Genomic DNA, 22,291 nt, shown 5'->3' with positions numbered 1-22,291 from the left:
TAAACCCATCCAATGCAGCGTTATCAGAGAAATTATGCAAGTGTTATGTTTGTATGTACTGGTAATCTATTTATCATTTATCATGATTCCTGCTCTGATGATTACTTTCTTCTCCTTCTGTAATTTTAATAGATAAAGGATGTTGAACATTAAGCTCCAAACAGGATGAATGAGGAAGACCACAGAGGAGAATCGTGGATGTAGTGAAAGAATATATGCAGATGGTTTTTTTCATGGTGGAGGAGCAACTTCTGATACCATCTTAAAGAAAAAAACACATAAAATTGAAGAGTAAAAATAATGACAACAATATGTCTAAATTTTTTATTAAGTTTTTAGAGCAAATGCAGTCTTGTCATGGTCAGAGTTGCCCACTCATATTTAACTAATTCAAATACAATTACTGCATTTAAATGCTTATGTTCTAATAAAAGGCATTGTTTAATACTTCTGCCATGACAACCCAAATAAATCAATGAGAGGGAAACGGGAAGATTAGTCATCAGGCAAGGTTTACTGTTCATTTACCATGCCTTGATAACAGTAAGCTTAACAAAAGAAAAATGTTGGCGACGAGAAAAGGTGTTCTGTCAAAACATCCTACCGTAGCGTAAATTTATAGTCTTGTCTATCAATCCGTGCTAACTTATCAGAATATGCTACCTTACGTGGTTAATGGCTCCGTTGTACAGTGGCGTGTCTAGAAAATTTTTGTTGGGGGGGCCAGGTAGGGGCACAGATTTGGAGAAGGGTGGCAGATGTAATTGGCAGATAATGTTTAAAAAAAATTCTACCAACCGTTAACCATAATTCAATAACCCTGTAAACCTAATAACCGAATGCGCTTTTAACTCTTATTTGAATGAGATTTTAACCACTACGGTGCAAAGTTTTTAGATACTGCGTTGATAAAGTACAAGAGATACAATCAGTGCTTTGTCAGTGTTTACTCAGTATTCAAGGACAGCAATATTTGCATAGTATTTTTACTGACATATAGTGCACATATGTTTTGGGCAAAAACATTTTTGAATATTAAAATACGAACATTTGTAACAAACAATTGACAAATTAGCCAATGCCAATGCAAAACTTTATCTGCCTGTTAAAAAAAGAAGATAATCTTCTCACAAACTGGTGTTTGATTTTGAAACAGGAAAAAAGTGGAGAAACAACTGAAAAGACTAATATTTGAATGAAACCTGAAAGCAAGTAAATACTTTCTATGCTGCCTTATGGTAAACTTTGGTAATATTGATAAAGAACAACACTGGCTGACGATGAAATACAGTCAGCTGGCATGGTGACACTGCCAGTATTAACCTGCAGGGCTGGACTGGGACAGAAAATCTGGCATTTTGACTACAGACCGGCCCACCAGGTATTAAAGCCATAAAGCCTTTGACTGAAAACAAACCCTGTGGTGACAGTGATGTACAGTCTTGTTGGTATATGTATGATTTCTATACATTTTACGTCAGATAAAAACTTTGGTTGTAAGATTCAGATAATTATTTAATAAAAGCTAGATATTTTAAATGAGAATAAGAAAGAAAAGTATTTCTTTGTGCCCCCTTTCCCTGTTAATGCCCTACCTGGCCCCCTGGCAAAAACTTCCTAGACCCGCCCCTGCACAGTTACCAGCTGTCAGCTGCTTAGAAAAGGATCCTGGTGTTATTTGTCTCTCAGAAACAGTTCATAACTTCAACTCATTCATGTCACCTAAAAGGTAAACCTGTTTCTCCATCACCTGTTCAGCTCTGATGATTCAGTAAGGACATCTCCTGGTTTCATCTTCATGTTTCCCTCTCACCACATATCCAAACCGACATCATGACCAGCAGCTTTACAGCTGTGGCTCCAGCAAACATCAGCTGATACTAGAAATTAATATTAAATAAATTCTAACAACAGCTGATCAAGCTTAAACGTGCTGCTGTTGTTTAGCGCGACATCTGCAGGTTTCCTCTTTCTGGCGCAAAGTGAGTGATAAACAAACAAGAGAGAAAAGCCGATCAGCTGATCATTGATCAGTTTTATGATTGAAGTAGCAACAGGAGAGGGAGAGGGGAGAGAATGAGAGAAGAAGAGGCAGCTGTGCAGCGTAACGACAGAATAACTCCAGCTTTGTGTCTTTTTCCATTCTAGCGAAAGTCCGGGACAAACTGCGTCTCTTCTCAGCTCAATACGAAACGTGTAATATTTTCTCTGAATGAGGGACCATTCCATTTTTTTAAGGAGCCGTTGGAAACTCTACTAACCTTATGAATAAAATAAAGTTCACTATCAGTAACATCACCCACCTAAAAACTCCATCAAGCTGGCTAGAACGCAGTACGATTTATTGCAACTGACAGTAAAAAGTCAGCACAACGAAAATAAACTCCACCTAAACTTGGTTTATATCTGACCCAGATAGACTGCAGGTCATAACTTCTTACCTGAAGTTCAGTTCACCTGACACTCGGACTGGCGGCTGCTTCGGGTCTCTCCTCCTGCCTCACCTTCCCTCATCCACCTGCTGGCCTCTGTGGAAGCCCCGCCATAGCCACCACCAAACAACTGAGTTATTTTTACACATCGACCTGCATCTGGCCAGCCCACCACCTCTCATTGTTCATGCCGTTACAAAAAAAATTAAAAAAAAATAAGTCACCGGACATATGCCCGGTATACCCGATGGCCAGTCCAGCTATGTTAACCTGCAGCTCCATACAGCAATGTTACGACTTAGATTACATCTTATAACTCATAACTCTTATGTTAGCTGCCCTCAGTAGCATACTGTCTGAAATATACGACGGCTGCAATAATTCTTTAAGTGTTATTTTCTCCTTGGGATTCTAATTTCACCGAAGTTTACTAAACTCAACAAACTTAATATTACTTACCGGGACATTTATTCTGTCCTCATTTTCTTTCACCGAAAAATTGTTTCCTGCAGTGCCGTCTTTCTGCTTGGCTCTCCTACCTTTGCTAACGTGATGCGCATAGCGCAGAAGCCGATGCTGCATTCACTTACACTCGGATATCTGAGCTTCACCGTGAAAACATAATCGTACATTTGATTGAATTTTATTGTTTTACCTTTGGGGTGGCACCTGGGGTGGCCAGTCTGGTTGGGGGGGTGGCCTGTGCCCCCCCAGGCCACCCCGCTGGACACGCCATTGCCGTTGTATAGGTAGCGTGTTCAGATGGCCCAATCACACTATTAAAACATGCTTCCTGCTGGGATTTATATAGGTAGGGTGTTCAGATGACCCAATCACACTATTAAAACATGCTTCCTGCTGGGATTTATATAGGTAGCGTGTTCAGATGGCCCAATCACACTATTAAAACATGCTTCCTGCTGGGATTTATATAGGTAGGGTGTTCAGATGGCCAAATCACACTATTAAAACATGCTTCCTGCTGGGATTTATATAGGTAGCATGTTCAGATGACCCAATCACACTATTAAAACATGCTTCCTGCTGGGATTTATATAGGTAGCATGTTCAGATGACCCAATCACACTATTAAAACATGCTTCCTGCTGGGATTTATATAGGTAGCGTGTTCAGATGACCAAATCACACTATTAAAACATGCTTCCTGCTGGGATTTATATAGGTAGCGTGTTCAGATGACCCAATCACACTATTAAAACATGCTTCCTGCTTGGATTTATATAGGTAGCGTGTTCAGATGACCCAATCACACTATTAAAACATGCTTCCTGCTGGGATTTATATAGGTAGCGTGTTCAGATGACCCAATCACACTATTAAAACATGCTTCCTGCTGGGATTTATATAGGTAGCGTGTTCAGATGACCCAATCACACTATTAAAACATGCTTCCTGCTGGGATTTATATAGGTAGCGTGTTCAGATGACCCAATCACACTATTAAAACATGCTTCCTGCTTGGATTTATATAGGTAGGGTGTTCAGATGACCCAATCACACTATTAAAACATGCTTCCTGCTGGGATTTATATAGGTAGCATGTTCAGATGGCCAAATCACACTATTAAAACATGCTTCCTGCTTGGATTTATATAGGTAGCGTGTTCAGGTGACCCAATCACACTATTAAAACATGCTTCCTGCTGGGATTTATATAGGTAGCATGTTCAGATGACCCAATCACACTATTAAAACATGCTTCCTGCTGGGATTTATATAGGTAGCATGTTCAGATGACCCAATCACACTATTAAAACATGCTTCCTGCTGGGATTTATATAGGTAGCGTGTTCAGATGACCCAATCACACTATTAAAACATGCTTCCTGCTGGGATTTATATAGGTAGCATGTTCAGATGGCCAAATCACACTATTAAAACATGCTTCCTGCTGGGATTTATATAGGTAGCATGTTCAGATGACCCAATCACACTATTAAAACATGCTTCCTGCTGGGATTTATATAGGTAGCGTGTTCAGATGACCCAATCACACTATTAAAACATGCTTCCTGGTTAGATTTATATAGGTAGCATGTTCAGATGACCCAATCACACTATTAAAACATGCTTCCTGCTGGGATTTATATAGGTAGCGTGTTCAGGTGACCCAATCACACTATTAAAACATGCTTCCTGCTGGGATTTATATAGGTAGCATGTTCAGATGACCCAATCACACTATTAAAACATGCTTCCTGCTGGGATTTATATAGGTAGCGTGTTCAGATGACCCAATCACACTATTAAAACATGCTTCCTGCTGGGATTTATATAGGTAGCGTGTTCAGGTGACCCAATCACACTATTAAAACATGCTTCCTGCTGGGATTTATATAGGTAGCGTGTTCAGATGGCCAAATCACACTATTAAAACATGCTTCCTGCTTGGATTTATATAGGTAGCGTGTTCAGGTGACCCAATCACACTATTAAAACATGCTTCCTGCTGGGATTTATATAGGTAGCATGTTCAGATGACCCAATCACACTATTAAAACATGCTTCCTGCTGGGATTTATATAGGTAGCGTGTTCAGATGACCCAATCACACTATTAAAACATGCTTCCTGCTGGGATTTATATAGGTAGCGTGTTCAGATGGCCAAATCACACTATTAAAACATGCTTCCTGCTGGGATTTATATAGGTAGCGTGTTCAGATGACCCAATCACACTATTAAAACATGCTTCCTGCTGGGATTTATATAGGTAGCATGTTCAGATGGCCAAATCACACTATTAAAACATGCTTCCTGCTGGGATTTATATAGGTAGCATGTTCAGATGACCCAATCACACTATTAAAACATGCTTCCTGCTGGGATTTATATAGGTAGCGTGTTCAGATGACCCAATCACACTATTAAAACATGCTTCCTGGTTAGATTTATATAGGTAGCATGTTCAGATGACCCAATCACACTATTAAAACATGCTTCCTGCTGGGATTTATATAGGTAGCATGTTCAGATGACCCAATCACACTATTAAAACATGCTTCCTGGTTAGATTTATATAGGTAGCATGTTCAGATGACCCAATCACACTATTAAAACATGCTTCCTGCTGGGATTTATATAGGTAGCATGTTCAGATGGCCAAATCACACTATTAAAACATGCTTCCTGCTGGGATTTATATAGGTAGCATGTTCAGATGACCCAATAACACTATTAAAACATGCTTCCTGCTGGGATTTATATAGGTAGCGTGTTCAGATGACCCAATCACACTATTAAAACATGCTTCCTGCTTGGATTTATATAGGTAGCGTGTTCAGATGACCCAATCACACTATTAAAACATGCTTCCTGCTGGGATTTATATAGGTAGCGTGTTCAGATGACCCAATCACACTATTAAAACATGCTTCCTGCTGGGATTTATATAGGTAGCGTGTTCAGATGACCCAATCACACTATTAAAACATGCTTCCTGCTGGGATTTATATAGGTAGCGTGTTCAGATGACCCAATAACACTATTAAAACATGCTTCCTGCTGGGATTTATATAGGTAGCGTGTTCAGATGACCCAATCACACTATTAAAACATGCTTCCTGCTGGGATTTATATAGGTAGCGTGTTCAGATGACCCAATCACACTATTAAAACATGCTTCCTGCTGGGATTTATATAGGTAGCGTGTTCAGATGACCCAATCACACTATTAAAACATGCTTCCTGCTTGGATTTATATAGGTAGGGTGTTCAGATGACCCAATCACACTATTAAAACATGCTTCCTGCTGGGATTTATATAGGTAGCATGTTCAGATGGCCAAATCACACTATTAAAACATGCTTCCTGCTGGGATTTATATAGGTAGCGTGTTCAGATGGCCAAATCACACTATTAAAACATGCTTCCTGCTGGGATTTATATAGGTAGCCTGTTCAGATGACCCAATCACACTATTAAAACATGCTTCCTGCTGGGATTTATATAGGTAGCGTGTTCAGATGACCCAATCACACTATTAAAACATGCTTCCTGGTTAGATTTATATAGGTAGCATGTTCAGATGACCCAATCACACTATTAAAACATGCTTCCTGCTGGGATTTATATAGGTAGCATGTTCAGATGGCCAAATCACACTATTAAAACATGCTTCCTGCTGGGATTTATATAGGTAGCATGTTCAGATGACCCAATAACACTATTAAAACATGCTTCCTGGTTAGATTTATATAGGTAGCATGTTCAGATGACCCAATCACACTATTAAAACATGCTTCCTGCTTGGATTTATATAGGTAGCGTGTTCAGATGGCCAAATCACACTATTAAAACATGCTTCCTGCTGGGATTTATATAGGTAGCATGTTCAGATGACCCAATCACACTATTAAAACATGCTTCCTGCTGGGATTTATATAGGTAGCGTGTTCAGATGACCCAATCACACTATTAAAACATGCTTCCTGCTGGGATTTATATAGGTAGTGTGTTCAGATGACCCAATCACACTATTAAAACATGCTTCCTGCTGGGATTTATATAGGTAGCGTGTTCAGATGACCCAATCACACTATTAAAACATGCTTCCTGCTTGGATTTATATAGGTAGCGTGTTCAGATGACCCAATCACACTATTAAAACATGCTTCCTGCTGGGATTTATATAGGTAGCATGTTCAGATGGCCAAATCACACTATTAAAACATGCTTCCTGCTGGGATTTATATAGGTAGGGTGTTCAGATGGCCAAATCACACTATTAAAATATGCTTCCTGCTGGGATTTATATAGGTAGCGTGTTCAGATGACCCAATCACACTATTAAAACATGCTTCCTGCTGGGATTTATATAGGTAGCATGTTCAGATGGCCAAATCACACTATTAAAACATGCTTCCTGCTGGGATTTATATAGGTAGGGTGTTCAGATGGCCAAATCACACTATTAAAACATGCTTCCTGCTTGGATTTATATAGGTAGGGTGTTCAGATGACCCAATCACACTATTAAAACATGCTTCCTGCTGGGATTTATATAGGTAGCATGTTCAGATGGCCAAATCACACTATTAAAACATGCTTCCTGCTGGGATTTATATAGGTAGCGTGTTCAGATGGCCAAATCACACTATTAAAACATGCTTCCTGCTGGGATTTATATAGGTAGCTTGTTCAGATGACCCAATCACACTATTAAAACATGCTTCCTGCTGGGATTTATATAGGTAGCTTGTTCAGATGGCCAAATCACACTATTAAAACATGCTTCCTGCTGGGATTTATATAGGTAGCGTGTTCAGATGGCCAAATCACACTATTAAAACATGCTTCCTGCTGGGATTTATATAGGTAGCTTGTTCAGATGACCCAATCACACTATTAAAACATGCTTCCTGCTTGGATTTATATAGGTAGCATGTTCAGATGGCCAAATCACACTATTAAAACATGCTTCCTGCTGGGATTTATATAGGTAGCTTGTTCAGATGACCCAATCACACTATTAAAACATGCTTCCTGCTGGGATTTATATAGGTAGTGTGTTCAGATGACCCAATCACACTATTAAAACATGCTTCCTGCTGGGATTTATATAGGTAGCGTGTTCAGATGACCCAATCACACTATTAAAACATGCTTCCTGCTTGGATTTATATAGGTAGGGTGTTCAGATGGCCAAATCACACTATTAAAACATGCTTCCTGCTGGGATTTATATAGGTAGCGTGTTCAGATGACCCAATCACACTATTAAAACATGCTTCCTGCTGGGATTTATATAGGTAGCCTGTTCAGATGGCCAAATCACACTATTAAAACATGCTTCCTGCTGGGATTTATATAGGTAGCATGTTCAGATGACCCAATAACACTATTAAAACATGCTTCCTGCTGGGATTTATATAGGTAGCGTGTTCAGATGACCCAATCACACTATTAAAACATGCTTCCTGGTTAGATTTATATAGGTAGCATGTTCAGATGACCCAATCACACTATTAAAACATGCTTCCTGCTGGGATTTATATAGGTAGCATGTTCAGATGGCCAAATCACACTATTAAAACATGCTTCCTGCTGGGATTTATATAGGTAGCATGTTCAGATGACCCAATAACACTATTAAAACATGCTTCCTGCTGGGATTTATATAGGTAGCGTGTTCAGATGACCCAATCACACTATTAAAACATGCTTCCTGGTTAGATTTATATAGGTAGCATGTTCAGATGACCCAATCACACTATTAAAACATGCTTCCTGCTGGGATTTATATAGGTAGCATGTTCAGATGACCCAATCACACTATTAAAACATGCTTCCTGGTTAGATTTATATAGGTAGCATGTTCAGATGACCCAATCACACTATTAAAACATGCTTCCTGCTGGGATTTATATAGGTAGCATGTTCAGATGGCCAAATCACACTATTAAAACATGCTTCCTGCTGGGATTTATATAGGTAGCATGTTCAGATGACCCAATAACACTATTAAAACATGCTTCCTGCTGGGATTTATATAGGTAGCGTGTTCAGATGACCCAATCACACTATTAAAACATGCTTCCTGCTTGGATTTATATAGGTAGCGTGTTCAGATGACCCAATCACACTATTAAAACATGCTTCCTGCTGGGATTTATATAGGTAGCGTGTTCAGATGACCCAATCACACTATTAAAACATGCTTCCTGCTGGGATTTATATAGGTAGCGTGTTCAGATGACCCAATCACACTATTAAAACATGCTTCCTGCTGGGATTTATATAGGTAGCGTGTTCAGATGACCCAATAACACTATTAAAACATGCTTCCTGCTGGGATTTATATAGGTAGCGTGTTCAGATGACCCAATCACACTATTAAAACATGCTTCCTGCTGGGATTTATATAGGTAGCGTGTTCAGATGACCCAATCACACTATTAAAACATGCTTCCTGCTGGGATTTATATAGGTAGCGTGTTCAGATGACCCAATCACACTATTAAAACATGCTTCCTGCTTGGATTTATATAGGTAGGGTGTTCAGATGACCCAATCACACTATTAAAACATGCTTCCTGCTGGGATTTATATAGGTAGCATGTTCAGATGGCCAAATCACACTATTAAAACATGCTTCCTGCTGGGATTTATATAGGTAGCGTGTTCAGATGGCCAAATCACACTATTAAAACATGCTTCCTGCTGGGATTTATATAGGTAGCCTGTTCAGATGACCCAATCACACTATTAAAACATGCTTCCTGCTGGGATTTATATAGGTAGCGTGTTCAGATGACCCAATCACACTATTAAAACATGCTTCCTGGTTAGATTTATATAGGTAGCATGTTCAGATGACCCAATCACACTATTAAAACATGCTTCCTGCTGGGATTTATATAGGTAGCATGTTCAGATGGCCAAATCACACTATTAAAACATGCTTCCTGCTGGGATTTATATAGGTAGCATGTTCAGATGACCCAATAACACTATTAAAACATGCTTCCTGGTTAGATTTATATAGGTAGCATGTTCAGATGACCCAATCACACTATTAAAACATGCTTCCTGCTTGGATTTATATAGGTAGCGTGTTCAGATGGCCAAATCACACTATTAAAACATGCTTCCTGCTGGGATTTATATAGGTAGCATGTTCAGATGACCCAATCACACTATTAAAACATGCTTCCTGCTGGGATTTATATAGGTAGCGTGTTCAGATGACCCAATCACACTATTAAAACATGCTTCCTGCTGGGATTTATATAGGTAGTGTGTTCAGATGACCCAATCACACTATTAAAACATGCTTCCTGCTGGGATTTATATAGGTAGCGTGTTCAGATGACCCAATCACACTATTAAAACATGCTTCCTGCTGGGATTTATATAGGTAGCATGTTCAGATGGCCAAATCACACTATTAAAACATGCTTCCTGCTGGGATTTATATAGGTAGGGTGTTCAGATGGCCAAATCACACTATTAAAATATGCTTCCTGCTGGGATTTATATAGGTAGCGTGTTCAGATGACCCAATCACACTATTAAAACATGCTTCCTGCTGGGATTTATATAGGTAGCATGTTCAGATGGCCAAATCACACTATTAAAACATGCTTCCTGCTGGGATTTATATAGGTAGGGTGTTCAGATGGCCAAATCACACTATTAAAACATGCTTCCTGCTTGGATTTATATAGGTAGGGTGTTCAGATGACCCAATCACACTATTAAAACATGCTTCCTGCTGGGATTTATATAGGTAGCATGTTCAGATGGCCAAATCACACTATTAAAACATGCTTCCTGCTGGGATTTATATAGGTAGCGTGTTCAGATGGCCAAATCACACTATTAAAACATGCTTCCTGCTGGGATTTATATAGGTAGCTTGTTCAGATGACCCAATCACACTATTAAAACATGCTTCCTGCTGGGATTTATATAGGTAGGGTGTTCAGATGGCCAAATCACACTATTAAAATATGCTTCCTGCTGGGATTTATATAGGTAGCGTGTTCAGATGACCCAATCACACTATTAAAACATGCTTCCTGCTGGGATTTATATAGGTAGCATGTTCAGATGGCCAAATCACACTATTAAAACATGCTTCCTGCTGGGATTTATATAGGTAGGGTGTTCAGATGGCCAAATCACACTATTAAAACATGCTTCCTGCTTGGATTTATATAGGTAGGGTGTTCAGATGACCCAATCACACTATTAAAACATGCTTCCTGCTGGGATTTATATAGGTAGCATGTTCAGATGGCCAAATCACACTATTAAAACATGCTTCCTGCTGGGATTTATATAGGTAGCGTGTTCAGATGGCCAAATCACACTATTAAAACATGCTTCCTGCTGGGATTTATATAGGTAGCTTGTTCAGATGACCCAATCACACTATTAAAACATGCTTCCTGCTGGGATTTATATAGGTAGTGTGTTCAGATGACCCAATCACACTATTAAAACATGCTTCCTGCTGGGATTTATATAGGTAGCGTGTTCAGATGACCCAATCACACTATTAAAACATGCTTCCTGCTTGGATTTATATAGGTAGCATGTTCAGATGACCCAATCACACTATTAAAACATGCTTCCTGCTTGGATTTATATAGGTAGGGTGTTCAGATGGCCAAATCACACTATTAAAACATGCTTCCTGCTGGGATTTATATAGGTAGCGTGTTCAGATGACCCAATCACACTATTAAAACATGCTTCCTGCTGGGATTTATATAGGTAGCATGTTCAGATGGCCAAATCACACTATTAAAACATGCTTCCTGGTTAGATTTATATAGGTAGCATGTTCAGATGACCCAATCACACTATTAAAACATGCTTCCTGCTGGGATTTATATAGGTAGCATGTTCAGATGGCCAAATCACACTATTAAAACATGCTTCCTGCTGGGATTTATATAGGTAGCATGTTCAGATGACCCAATAACACTATTAAAACATGCTTCCTGCTGGGATTTATATAGGTAGCGTGTTCAGATGACCCAATCACACTATTAAAACATGCTTCCTGCTTGGATTTATATAGGTAGCGTGTTCAGATGACCCAATCACACTATTAAAACATGCTTCCTGCTGGGATTTATATAGGTAGCATGTTCAGATGACCCAATCACACTATTAAAACATGCTTCCTGCTTGGATTTATATAGGTAGCGTGTTCAGATGACCCAATCACACTATTAAAACATGCTTCCTGCTGGGATTTATATAGGTAGCGTGTTCAGATGACCCAATCACACTATTAAAACATGCTTCCTGCTGGGATTTATATAGGTAGTGTGTTCAGATGACCCAATCACACTATTAAAACATGCTTCCTGCTTGGATTTATATAGGTAGCGTGTTCAGATGACCCAATCACACTATTAAAACATGCTTCCTGCTGGGATTTATATAGGTAGCATGTTCAGATGGCCAAATCACACTATTAAAACATGCTTCCTGCTGGGATTTATATAGGTAGCTTGTTCAGATGACCCAATCACACTATTAAAACATGCTTCCTGCTTGGATTTATATAGGTAGCATGTTCAGATGGCCAAATCACACTATTAAAACATGCTTCCTGCTGGGATTTATATAGGTAGCTTGTTCAGATGACCCAATCACACTATTAAAACATGCTTCCTGCTGGGATTTATATAGGTAGTGTGTTCAGATGACCCAATCACACTATTAAAACATGCTTCCTGCTGGGATTTATATAGGTAGCGTGTTCAGATGACCCAATCACACTATTAAAACATGCTTCCTGCTTGGATTTATATAGGTAGGGTGTTCAGATGGCCAAATCACACTATTAAAACATGCTTCCTGCTGGGATTTATATAGGTAGCGTGTTCAGATGACCCAATCACACTATTAAAACATGCTTCCTGCTGGGATTTATATAGGTAGCATGTTCAGATGGCCAAATCACACTATTAAAACATGCTTCCTGCTGGGATTTATATAGGTAGCATGTTCAGATGACCCAATAACACTATTAAAACATGCTTCCTGCTGGGATTTATATAGGTAGCGTGTTCAGATGACCCAATCACACTATTAAAACATGCTTCCTGGTTAGATTTATATAGGTAGCATGTTCAGATGACCCAATCACACTATTAAAACATGCTTCCTGCTGGGATTTATATAGGTAGCATGTTCAGATGGCCAAATCACACTATTAAAACATGCTTCCTGCTGGGATTTATATAGGTAGCATGTTCAGATGACCCAATAACACTATTAAAACATGCTTCCTGCTGGGATTTATATAGGTAGCGTGTTCAGATGACCCAATCACACTATTAAAACATGCTTCCTGGTTAGATTTATATAGGTAGCATGTTCAGATGACCCAATCACACTATTAAAACATGCTTCCTGCTGGGATTTATATAGGTAGCATGTTCAGATGACCCAATCACACTATTAAAACATGCTTCCTGGTTAGATTTATATAGGTAGCATGTTCAGATGACCCAATCACACTATTAAAACATGCTTCCTGCTGGGATTTATATAGGTAGCATGTTCAGATGGCCAAATCACACTATTAAAACATGCTTCCTGCTGGGATTTATATAGGTAGCATGTTCAGATGACCCAATAACACTATTAAAACATGCTTCCTGCTGGGATTTATATAGGTAGCGTGTTCAGATGACCCAATCACACTATTAAAACATGCTTCCTGCTTGGATTTATATAGGTAGCGTGTTCAGATGACCCAATCACACTATTAAAACATGCTTCCTGCTGGGATTTATATAGGTAGCGTGTTCAGATGACCCAATCACACTATTAAAACATGCTTCCTGCTGGGATTTATATAGGTAGCGTGTTCAGATGACCCAATCACACTATTAAAACATGCTTCCTGCTGGGATTTATATAGGTAGCGTGTTCAGATGACCCAATAACACTATTAAAACATGCTTCCTGCTGGGATTTATATAGGTAGCGTGTTCAGATGACCCAATCACACTATTAAAACATGCTTCCTGCTGGGATTTATATAGGTAGCGTGTTCAGATGACCCAATCACACTATTAAAACATGCTTCCTGCTGGGATTTATATAGGTAGCGTGTTCAGATGACCCAATCACACTATTAAAACATGCTTCCTGCTTGGATTTATATAGGTAGGGTGTTCAGATGACCCAATCACACTATTAAAACATGCTTCCTGCTGGGATTTATATAGGTAGCATGTTCAGATGGCCAAATCACACTATTAAAACATGCTTCCTGCTGGGATTTATATAGGTAGCGTGTTCAGATGGCCAAATCACACTATTAAAACATGCTTCCTGCTGGGATTTATATAGGTAGCCTGTTCAGATGACCCAATCACACTATTAAAACATGCTTCCTGCTGGGATTTATATAGGTAGCGTGTTCAGATGACCCAATCACACTATTAAAACATGCTTCCTGGTTAGATTTATATAGGTAGCATGTTCAGATGACCCAATCACACTATTAAAACATGCTTCCTGCTGGGATTTATATAGGTAGCATGTTCAGATGGCCAAATCACACTATTAAAACATGCTTCCTGCTGGGATTTATATAGGTAGCATGTTCAGATGACCCAATAACACTATTAAAACATGCTTCCTGGTTAGATTTATATAGGTAGCATGTTCAGATGACCCAATCACACTATTAAAACATGCTTCCTGCTTGGATTTATATAGGTAGCGTGTTCAGATGGCCAAATCACACTATTAAAACATGCTTCCTGCTGGGATTTATATAGGTAGCATGTTCAGATGACCCAATCACACTATTAAAACATGCTTCCTGCTGGGATTTATATAGGTAGCGTGTTCAGATGACCCAATCACACTATTAAAACATGCTTCCTGCTGGGATTTATATAGGTAGTGTGTTCAGATGACCCAATCACACTATTAAAACATGCTTCCTGCTGGGATTTATATAGGTAGCGTGTTCAGATGACCCAATCACACTATTAAAACATGCTTCCTGCTGGGATTTATATAGGTAGCATGTTCAGATGGCCAAATCACACTATTAAAACATGCTTCCTGCTGGGATTTATATAGGTAGGGTGTTCAGATGGCCAAATCACACTATTAAAATATGCTTCCTGCTGGGATTTATATAGGTAGCGTGTTCAGATGACCCAATCACACTATTAAAACATGCTTCCTGCTGGGATTTATATAGGTAGCATGTTCAGATGGCCAAATCACACTATTAAAACATGCTTCCTGCTGGGATTTATATAGGTAGGGTGTTCAGATGGCCAAATCACACTATTAAAACATGCTTCCTGCTTGGATTTATATAGGTAGGGTGTTCAGATGACCCAATCACACTATTAAAACATGCTTCCTGCTGGGATTTATATAGGTAGCATGTTCAGATGGCCAAATCACACTATTAAAACATGCTTCCTGCTGGGATTTATATAGGTAGCGTGTTCAGATGGCCAAATCACACTATTAAAACATGCTTCCTGCTGGGATTTATATAGGTAGCTTGTTCAGATGACCCAATCACACTATTAAAACATGCTTCCTGCTGGGATTTATATAGGTAGTGTGTTCAGATGACCCAATCACACTATTAAAACATGCTTCCTGCTGGGATTTATATAGGTAGCGTGTTCAGATGACCCAATCACACTATTAAAACATGCTTCCTGCTTGGATTTATATAGGTAGGGTGTTCAGATGGCCAAATCACACTATTAAAACATGCTTCCTGCTGGGATTTATATAGGTAGCGTGTTCAGATGACCCAATCACACTATTAAAACATGCTTCCTGCTGGGATTTATATAGGTAGCATGTTCAGATGGCCAAATCACACTATTAAAACATGCTTCCTGGTTAGATTTATATAGGTAGCATGTTCAGATGACCCAATCACACTATTAAAACATGCTTCCTGCTGGGATTTATATAGGTAGCATGTTCAGATGGCCAAATCACACTATTAAAACATGCTTCCTGCTGGGATTTATATAGGTAGCATGTTCAGATGACCCAATAACACTATTAAAACATGCTTCCTGCTGGGATTTATATAGGTAGCGTGTTCAGATGACCCAATCACACTATTAAAACATGCTTCCTGCTTGGATTTATATAGGTAGCGTGTTCAGATGACCCAATCACACTATTAAAACATGCTTCCTGCTGGGATTTATATAGGTAGCATGTTCAGATGACCCAATCACACTATTAAAACATGCTTCCTGCTTGGATTTATATAGGTAGCGTGTTCAGATGACCCAATCACACTATTAAAACATGCTTCCTGCTGGGATTTATATAGGTAGCGTGTTCAGATGACCCAATCACACTATTAAAATATGCTTCCTGCTGGGATTTATATAGGTAGCGTGTTCAGATGACCCAATCACACTATTAAAACATGCTTCCTGCTGGGATTTATATAGGTAGCGTGTTCAGATGACCCAATCACACTATTAAAACATGCTTCCTGCTGGGATTTATATAGGTAGGGTGTTCAGATGACCCAATCACACTATTAAAACATGCTTCCTGCTGGGATTTATATAGGTAGCATGTTCAGATGGCCAAATCACACTATTAAAACATGCTTCCTGCTGGGATTTATATAGGTAGGGTGTTCAGATGACCCAATCACACTATTAAAACATGCTTCCTGCTGGGATTTATATAGGTAGCATGTTCAGATGGCCAAATCACACTATTAAAACATGCTTCCTGCTGGGATTTATATAGGTAGCGTGTTCAGATGGCCAAATCACACTATTAAAACATGCTTCCTGCTGGGATTTATATAGGTAGCGTGTTCAGATGGCCAAATCACACTATTAAAACATGCTTCCTGCTTGGATTTATACAGGTAGCGTGTTCAGATGGCCAAATCACACTATTAAAACATGCTTCCTGCTGGGATTTATATAGGTAGCATGTTCAGATGGCCAAATCACACTATTAAAACATGCTTCCTGCTGGGCTTTATATAGGTAGCGTGTTCAGATGGCCAAATCACACTATTAAAACATGCTTCCTGCTGGGATTTATATAGGTAGCATGTTCAGATGGCCAAATCACACTATTAAAACATGCTTCCTGCTGGGATTTATATAGGTAGCGTGTTCAGATGGCCAAATCACACTATTAAAATATGCTTCCTGCTTGGATTTATATAGGTAGCATGTTCAGATGACCCAATCACACTATTAAAACATGCTTCCTGCTGGGATTTATATAGGTAGCGTGTTCAGATGGCCAAATCACACTATTAAAACATGCTTCCTGCTGGGATTTATATAGGTAGCATGTTCAGATGGCCAAATCACACTATACATAACATAAGTGGTGGCTCGTCCGGGATCTTTGGACATTTTAGTGGAGACTGAATGTCAGTTTGTTTTGCTTTTAAGTGGGTGAGTGATGGTGTTCAGTGTAATTGAGCAAACTCCCTTTAGTGTGTTTCAGCTGGGTGACTGTGCTGCCCTTCCATCGAAGCACTTGTTTGTTGTTTTGCTTTATTGTTTTAGTTTGTGTTTGGTGGCTATCCTGGGTGGGGGTACGCTTCAGAGTTTGGTAGGAGACTATATCTCTGGTCTGCTGCCTGCTCTCGAGTTCGCGTTTAAAGTTGCCTCGAGCCTGGTACACCACTGAAGACTAGGGTAGGGAAAGTAAGGGATTTGTTGTTTTTAGTGTACTTTTGGTTTTGTGTTGTAGCAGGTCAGGTAATCATTTTGGGTTTGACTGTTGTGCTCTTTTGTGTTGGTCACATGTTACTTTTTGTGTGTTCAGTGTGGCAACTTCAGATCCTCATGTAGGGGCATCCATGCTTAAAGATGCCAACTTGCTTCAGAGGAACTTTTAATTTGTTTAGGGGTCCTAGAGGAACCCTTTTAAGGGAGGAGGTGTTACGTCCCTCTGCAGCTTCTAATCGTCTCAGTGTTTTCAGCTGGTGCTAATTGGCCACACCTAGTCAGGTGTGGATAAAAGCATACCTGAGGCAAGCTTCCCGGCAGTGCACTAGTCTTTGCCTTGGTGGCACCAGCCATTTTAGCCAACCTGGTTTTCCATTTTAGGATGAAACCTCTTCTCACCCACACTCTGCTATTCATCTCTGTTTTTATGTTGCGGCTTTTGAGCCGGGTCGTAACACTGAAGATTACAAAGATCAACATTAAGACCAGTCTGTGCATTCAAAGCAGTGACAGAAAAGAGTGTGGGGCATTAACCCCCACTCACTGAAATGGCATCCAAGATGCCTTCATAACTTTAAGAAAAGGAAAGAAAAAAGGCAATAAAATGCAACAGCCTTTAAATTTGGTTTTATTTGTAGAGTAAATGTAATAGCGTACATGTTAAATAAACATTTAATTCCCACGAAACATACTAATGATATGGCAGACATCGAAACAGGTAAAAGAAACAATCATATTTATTCATTTTCATTCATTTAAAATACCCTTTACAAAGTATATATATAGAAACATAATCCAACATATGTGGAAAAAAGTTACTTAATTTCTACTTTGTTGTTGTCCTGATGACGCAGTCGTTCACCTGTGGGGGAGAAAACAAAACAAAATTGTCAAAAATGTTAAAGTTACAGTGAAACTTCAAATCCTTGTACAATTCAGTGGTATTTATACTGTAAACTTAATCCCTATGCTGTAAACTGACATGTAACTCTAGGAATCACTCATTTCAGCCACCTTTGCCACCATTTTCCACATTAATTAGAAGAAGAAATGAAATAAATGAATCGATTAGCTCAAAGAAATTCCACTGCAGACGAGTGTTTTGGTGGTTAAACTGCAAAGCAAGCCACGCACATGGTGCAGGCCACTTCTGTGGGCTCTATCAGGGATTTATGTGACTAGTCGACTAATTGTCACTAGTCTGTATCAGACTTACCAGTCGTTCAATGTAATTGTTAACATTTTAATTGATGCCCAATGCTGGTACATTGTGTTCTAAATGTTAGGCAGCGATCTACCACCAGATGGTGCACTGTTGTTGAGAAACGCCATAAATCTATTAATCTACCCTGATCTTCTTGTTAACACTGAGATCGCAGATACACGCAGAGGAAATTAGTTTCCTGAGAGGTGGAAAACCTCTCCTTTAGGAGAGCAGTTAAGTCAATGGGGGAGGGGCTCAGAGTAGAGTCACTACTCCTTCACATCAAAAGGTGACAGCCACCTTGGCCAGGAGGCTGTTCCAGCTGGGCACGTCCTACCAGTAGGAGGCCCCAGCATCCTTGGTCATGCTAGCCAGTTTACATCTATCAGCTGTGGTCAGGAGTAGTCCTTCCTGCTGCCCCCACAACCTGACTAGAAAACGGCTGTATAATGTATTACCTGAATCATTCTCGCCACACTTAGACGTACTTTTAGATTCTCAAATGATTGTCATATTTTAATAGAACATCTTTTGAAGTAATGCATTTTCATTTGTATTTAACAGAATGTGATAAATGGTTTAAGATACCTCTGCGTCTAGTTTGACAGTTTCTATTAATCAGTTCTGAAAATCAACTCAATATCTGAATGTTCCTTAGTTTTACATTAGTTGGTTAGTCTAATTATTTCCCCCTCGATTAGTCGACTAGTAAATAAGACGCCAGGAACATCCCTACTCTTCAGACAAAATGTGAGTATGAATTACACACCAAGGTATTAAAATGGATATGGAGTATGGCTTTGGTTTACCATAAACAGCTGATGTAAGGACATCATTAATGTACTCTGTCCAATGAACACTGGAAACAAGACTGCACTGACCTTGCTGGCAAACCTCAATGAGTTCAGAGTTTCCCCAAAGCTGTCGGGCTCCGGAGCAATGTTAACAAACATCAAGCTGCAAATAAAGACATCCAAAATTAGTGCCAAAGAATAAACAGTCACAATCTGAAGTGATGAGATCAAACGCTGTTAAATATTTTTTGGGGATAAATTCCTTCAGTTTTATGTGTCGTCATTATAAAGATTTGTGATGTCAACAAACTCACGTTTTGCCGTTTCCCCCCCAAACATCCCTGCAGGAGGTACGTGAGCTTCGAGTTCCTGTAAGCTACGTAAGTCTCCTGGAACACAAAGGCCAAAAAAATCATTAATACTGTAAATGTAAAGAAAGCAGGTGTGACATCTAAGACTACAGAAACTGCAGCTGCAGACCTTTTTGGCCAGAGCGGCGATAACGACGCCCAGGTTGGACAGTGAGCTGTTGATGGCGGTCATCTCTTTGAAACGGTCACCCTGAGACTGGCTCTTCACCATTCGCTCACTGCCAGCCAAGTCCACCAGGCACAGAGTGGCTACACACACAGAGAAAACCAACTCTTATAGGAAGCAGTGATCCGTTTTTCCTTCCATTAAAGGTAGTTTTAATACTTTACAAAACACTTCTTTTAGCGCTCAGGGGCTCAAACATTAACGTTGAGTCATCAGAGCAGATTTTGCACTGGTTACAGTAACAATAACTAACCAGACTAAATATTATAGATCCAAAAAGAAGAAACCACATTCCTGATGCTGGTACTTCCAGTGTGATACATTTGCACTTGACATCCCTGCCGGCATTAACTCCCTCAATATCCAGCTGGAAGACTGAGTGGGAGCGAGACGAGCGGTCATTCTGGGCTGTCTGGGCAGTGGAGCGATTCTGATTGGCCAAAGCAATCAGACGGAGAACCTGAGAGGACGAGGGAACGTTTTAAAACATAGAGCATCGATAAAGTTTGATGTATTTTCAAAGTTTGGTAACAATTTGTCAGCAGATTTGAAATTAATTTGTTCTGAGCTACAGATGTCTGTCTGCTGTACCTGATCCTCATTGGAGACCCGCTCATAGGTGAGATTAGTGATTGTCAATTCGTTGCTGGCTGTCTTGCGGATCTCATGCTCAGGTCTCTTGCTGGACTTGCCGGTGAACACAAGGTCCCTCAGGGTCTCATTGTAAATTTCGACGAAGCTCGCTGTGAACGTGAACTGTGAAGTGAGTGGGGGTTAATGCCCCACACTCTTTTCTGTCACTGCTTTGAATGCACAGACTGGTCTTAATGTTGATCTTTGTAATCTTCAGTGTTACGACCCGGCTCAAAAGCCGCAACATAAAAACAGAGATGAATAGCAGAGTGTGGGTGAGAAGAGGTTTCATCCTAAAATGGAAAACCAGGTTGGCTAAAATGGCTGGTGCCACCAAGGCAAAGACTAGTGCACTGCCGGGAAGCTTGCCTCAGGTATGCTTTTATCCACACCTGACTAGGTGTGGCCAATTAGCACCAGCTGAAAACACTGAGACGATTAGAAGCTGCAGAGGGACGTAACATTCAGTATTGATATTTGTAAATGTAAACTATGAGGATTTATTTATTTTTAATTCTTTTCTTTTTTTCTTTTTTTCCCTCTTTTTTTCTTTTTCCAAATAAATGTCCCGATTGAGTAATGAAACTAACCCAAAGGAGAATTCTAACAATATTAGACAGGCCATTCAATATGCTTTATCGTGGACAACTCGTGGCTAAAAACCCACACACACACACACACACACAAACCTCTAATCAAACATGAAAACGGATAATCCAGCTGAAGCTTCAGACAGCCGTCAGACAGTGAAACACTGCCATCTGCTGGACTCGAATAACAAAGACGCTGCTTTGACGGGTGAGGGAGTTTCAACAAGTCTGCAACGACTCAAGCATCAAACTACAGAACTATTCTAGCGGACATGGTGCTCTAATGACTGCTTCATTAACGCAGGTCAGAAAGGATCAAACATATCAATAAATCATAAAACACAAAACGTCTCTTATTGCCCAGGGCTCAGGAAGTGAGTGTGTTCCTTATAGCCTATTAAACCTTAGCAGGTTATTTTGATGTGTTACAGATGAAACAGCTATCCAGTAACATTCAGCTACAAAAACGCTTTTTTATAATTACTTTTTTACAGCTTCGCACTTTTACACAAGTTTTATCATCAGTGTCACAATGGCTGCTGCTAAAATTGAGTACAAGATATTTGTTGGCCTGATTAAAAGGTCTTGATGCGTGCTCAATCATCAGGGAAGTAAATCTCCAAAAGTTGATTCTGTTCTTCTGGACGTAGCGTTTTCAGTCAGAGAAACCAGCCGACTGAAGGAACAATGGGCTGGGAGGTCAGTTCCTTAATCATGATTATGCAAATTCTCATGACCATTGATCAACAACCACTGATCAATGGTCCTGAGTACCATTCACAGAGAGTTGGAGAACGGCTGCAATCACAGCATTGTAAGATGGTGACAGATGTACCCTTAGGCCCCCTCCTTGATTCAGAGAGGGTCTTTCCCTTTTCACGTAAAT

General features: G+C 39.7%; 2 protein-coding genes across 2 annotated transcripts in view; both read right to left on the bottom strand.

Moving 5' to 3' along the window:
- The window catches only part of LOC143416853 (ribonuclease inhibitor-like), a 264,095-nt gene that overhangs the window by 146,611 nt on the left and 95,193 nt on the right, over nucleotides 1-22,291 (bottom strand). The gene's annotated exons all lie outside the window — the stretch shown is intronic.
- On the bottom strand, nucleotides 19,382-20,944 carry LOC112433467 (carboxy-terminal kinesin 2-like; the record flags this gene model as incomplete). The annotated part of the gene is made up of 5 exons (XM_024801644.2): nucleotides 19,382-19,808; nucleotides 19,960-20,034; nucleotides 20,126-20,265; nucleotides 20,504-20,642; nucleotides 20,774-20,944. Coding segments are annotated over 5 exons (540 nt in total), but the record flags the coding sequence as incomplete, so codon positions are not given.

The sequence above is a fragment of the Maylandia zebra genome, linkage group LG3 (assembly GCF_041146795.1).
Source record: "Maylandia zebra isolate NMK-2024a linkage group LG3, Mzebra_GT3a, whole genome shotgun sequence".
Taxonomy (NCBI): Eukaryota; Metazoa; Chordata; class Actinopteri; order Cichliformes; family Cichlidae; genus Maylandia; species Maylandia zebra.
Note: the sequence above shows the minus strand (reverse complement) of the source record. Positions and strands in the feature narration are given on the sequence as shown.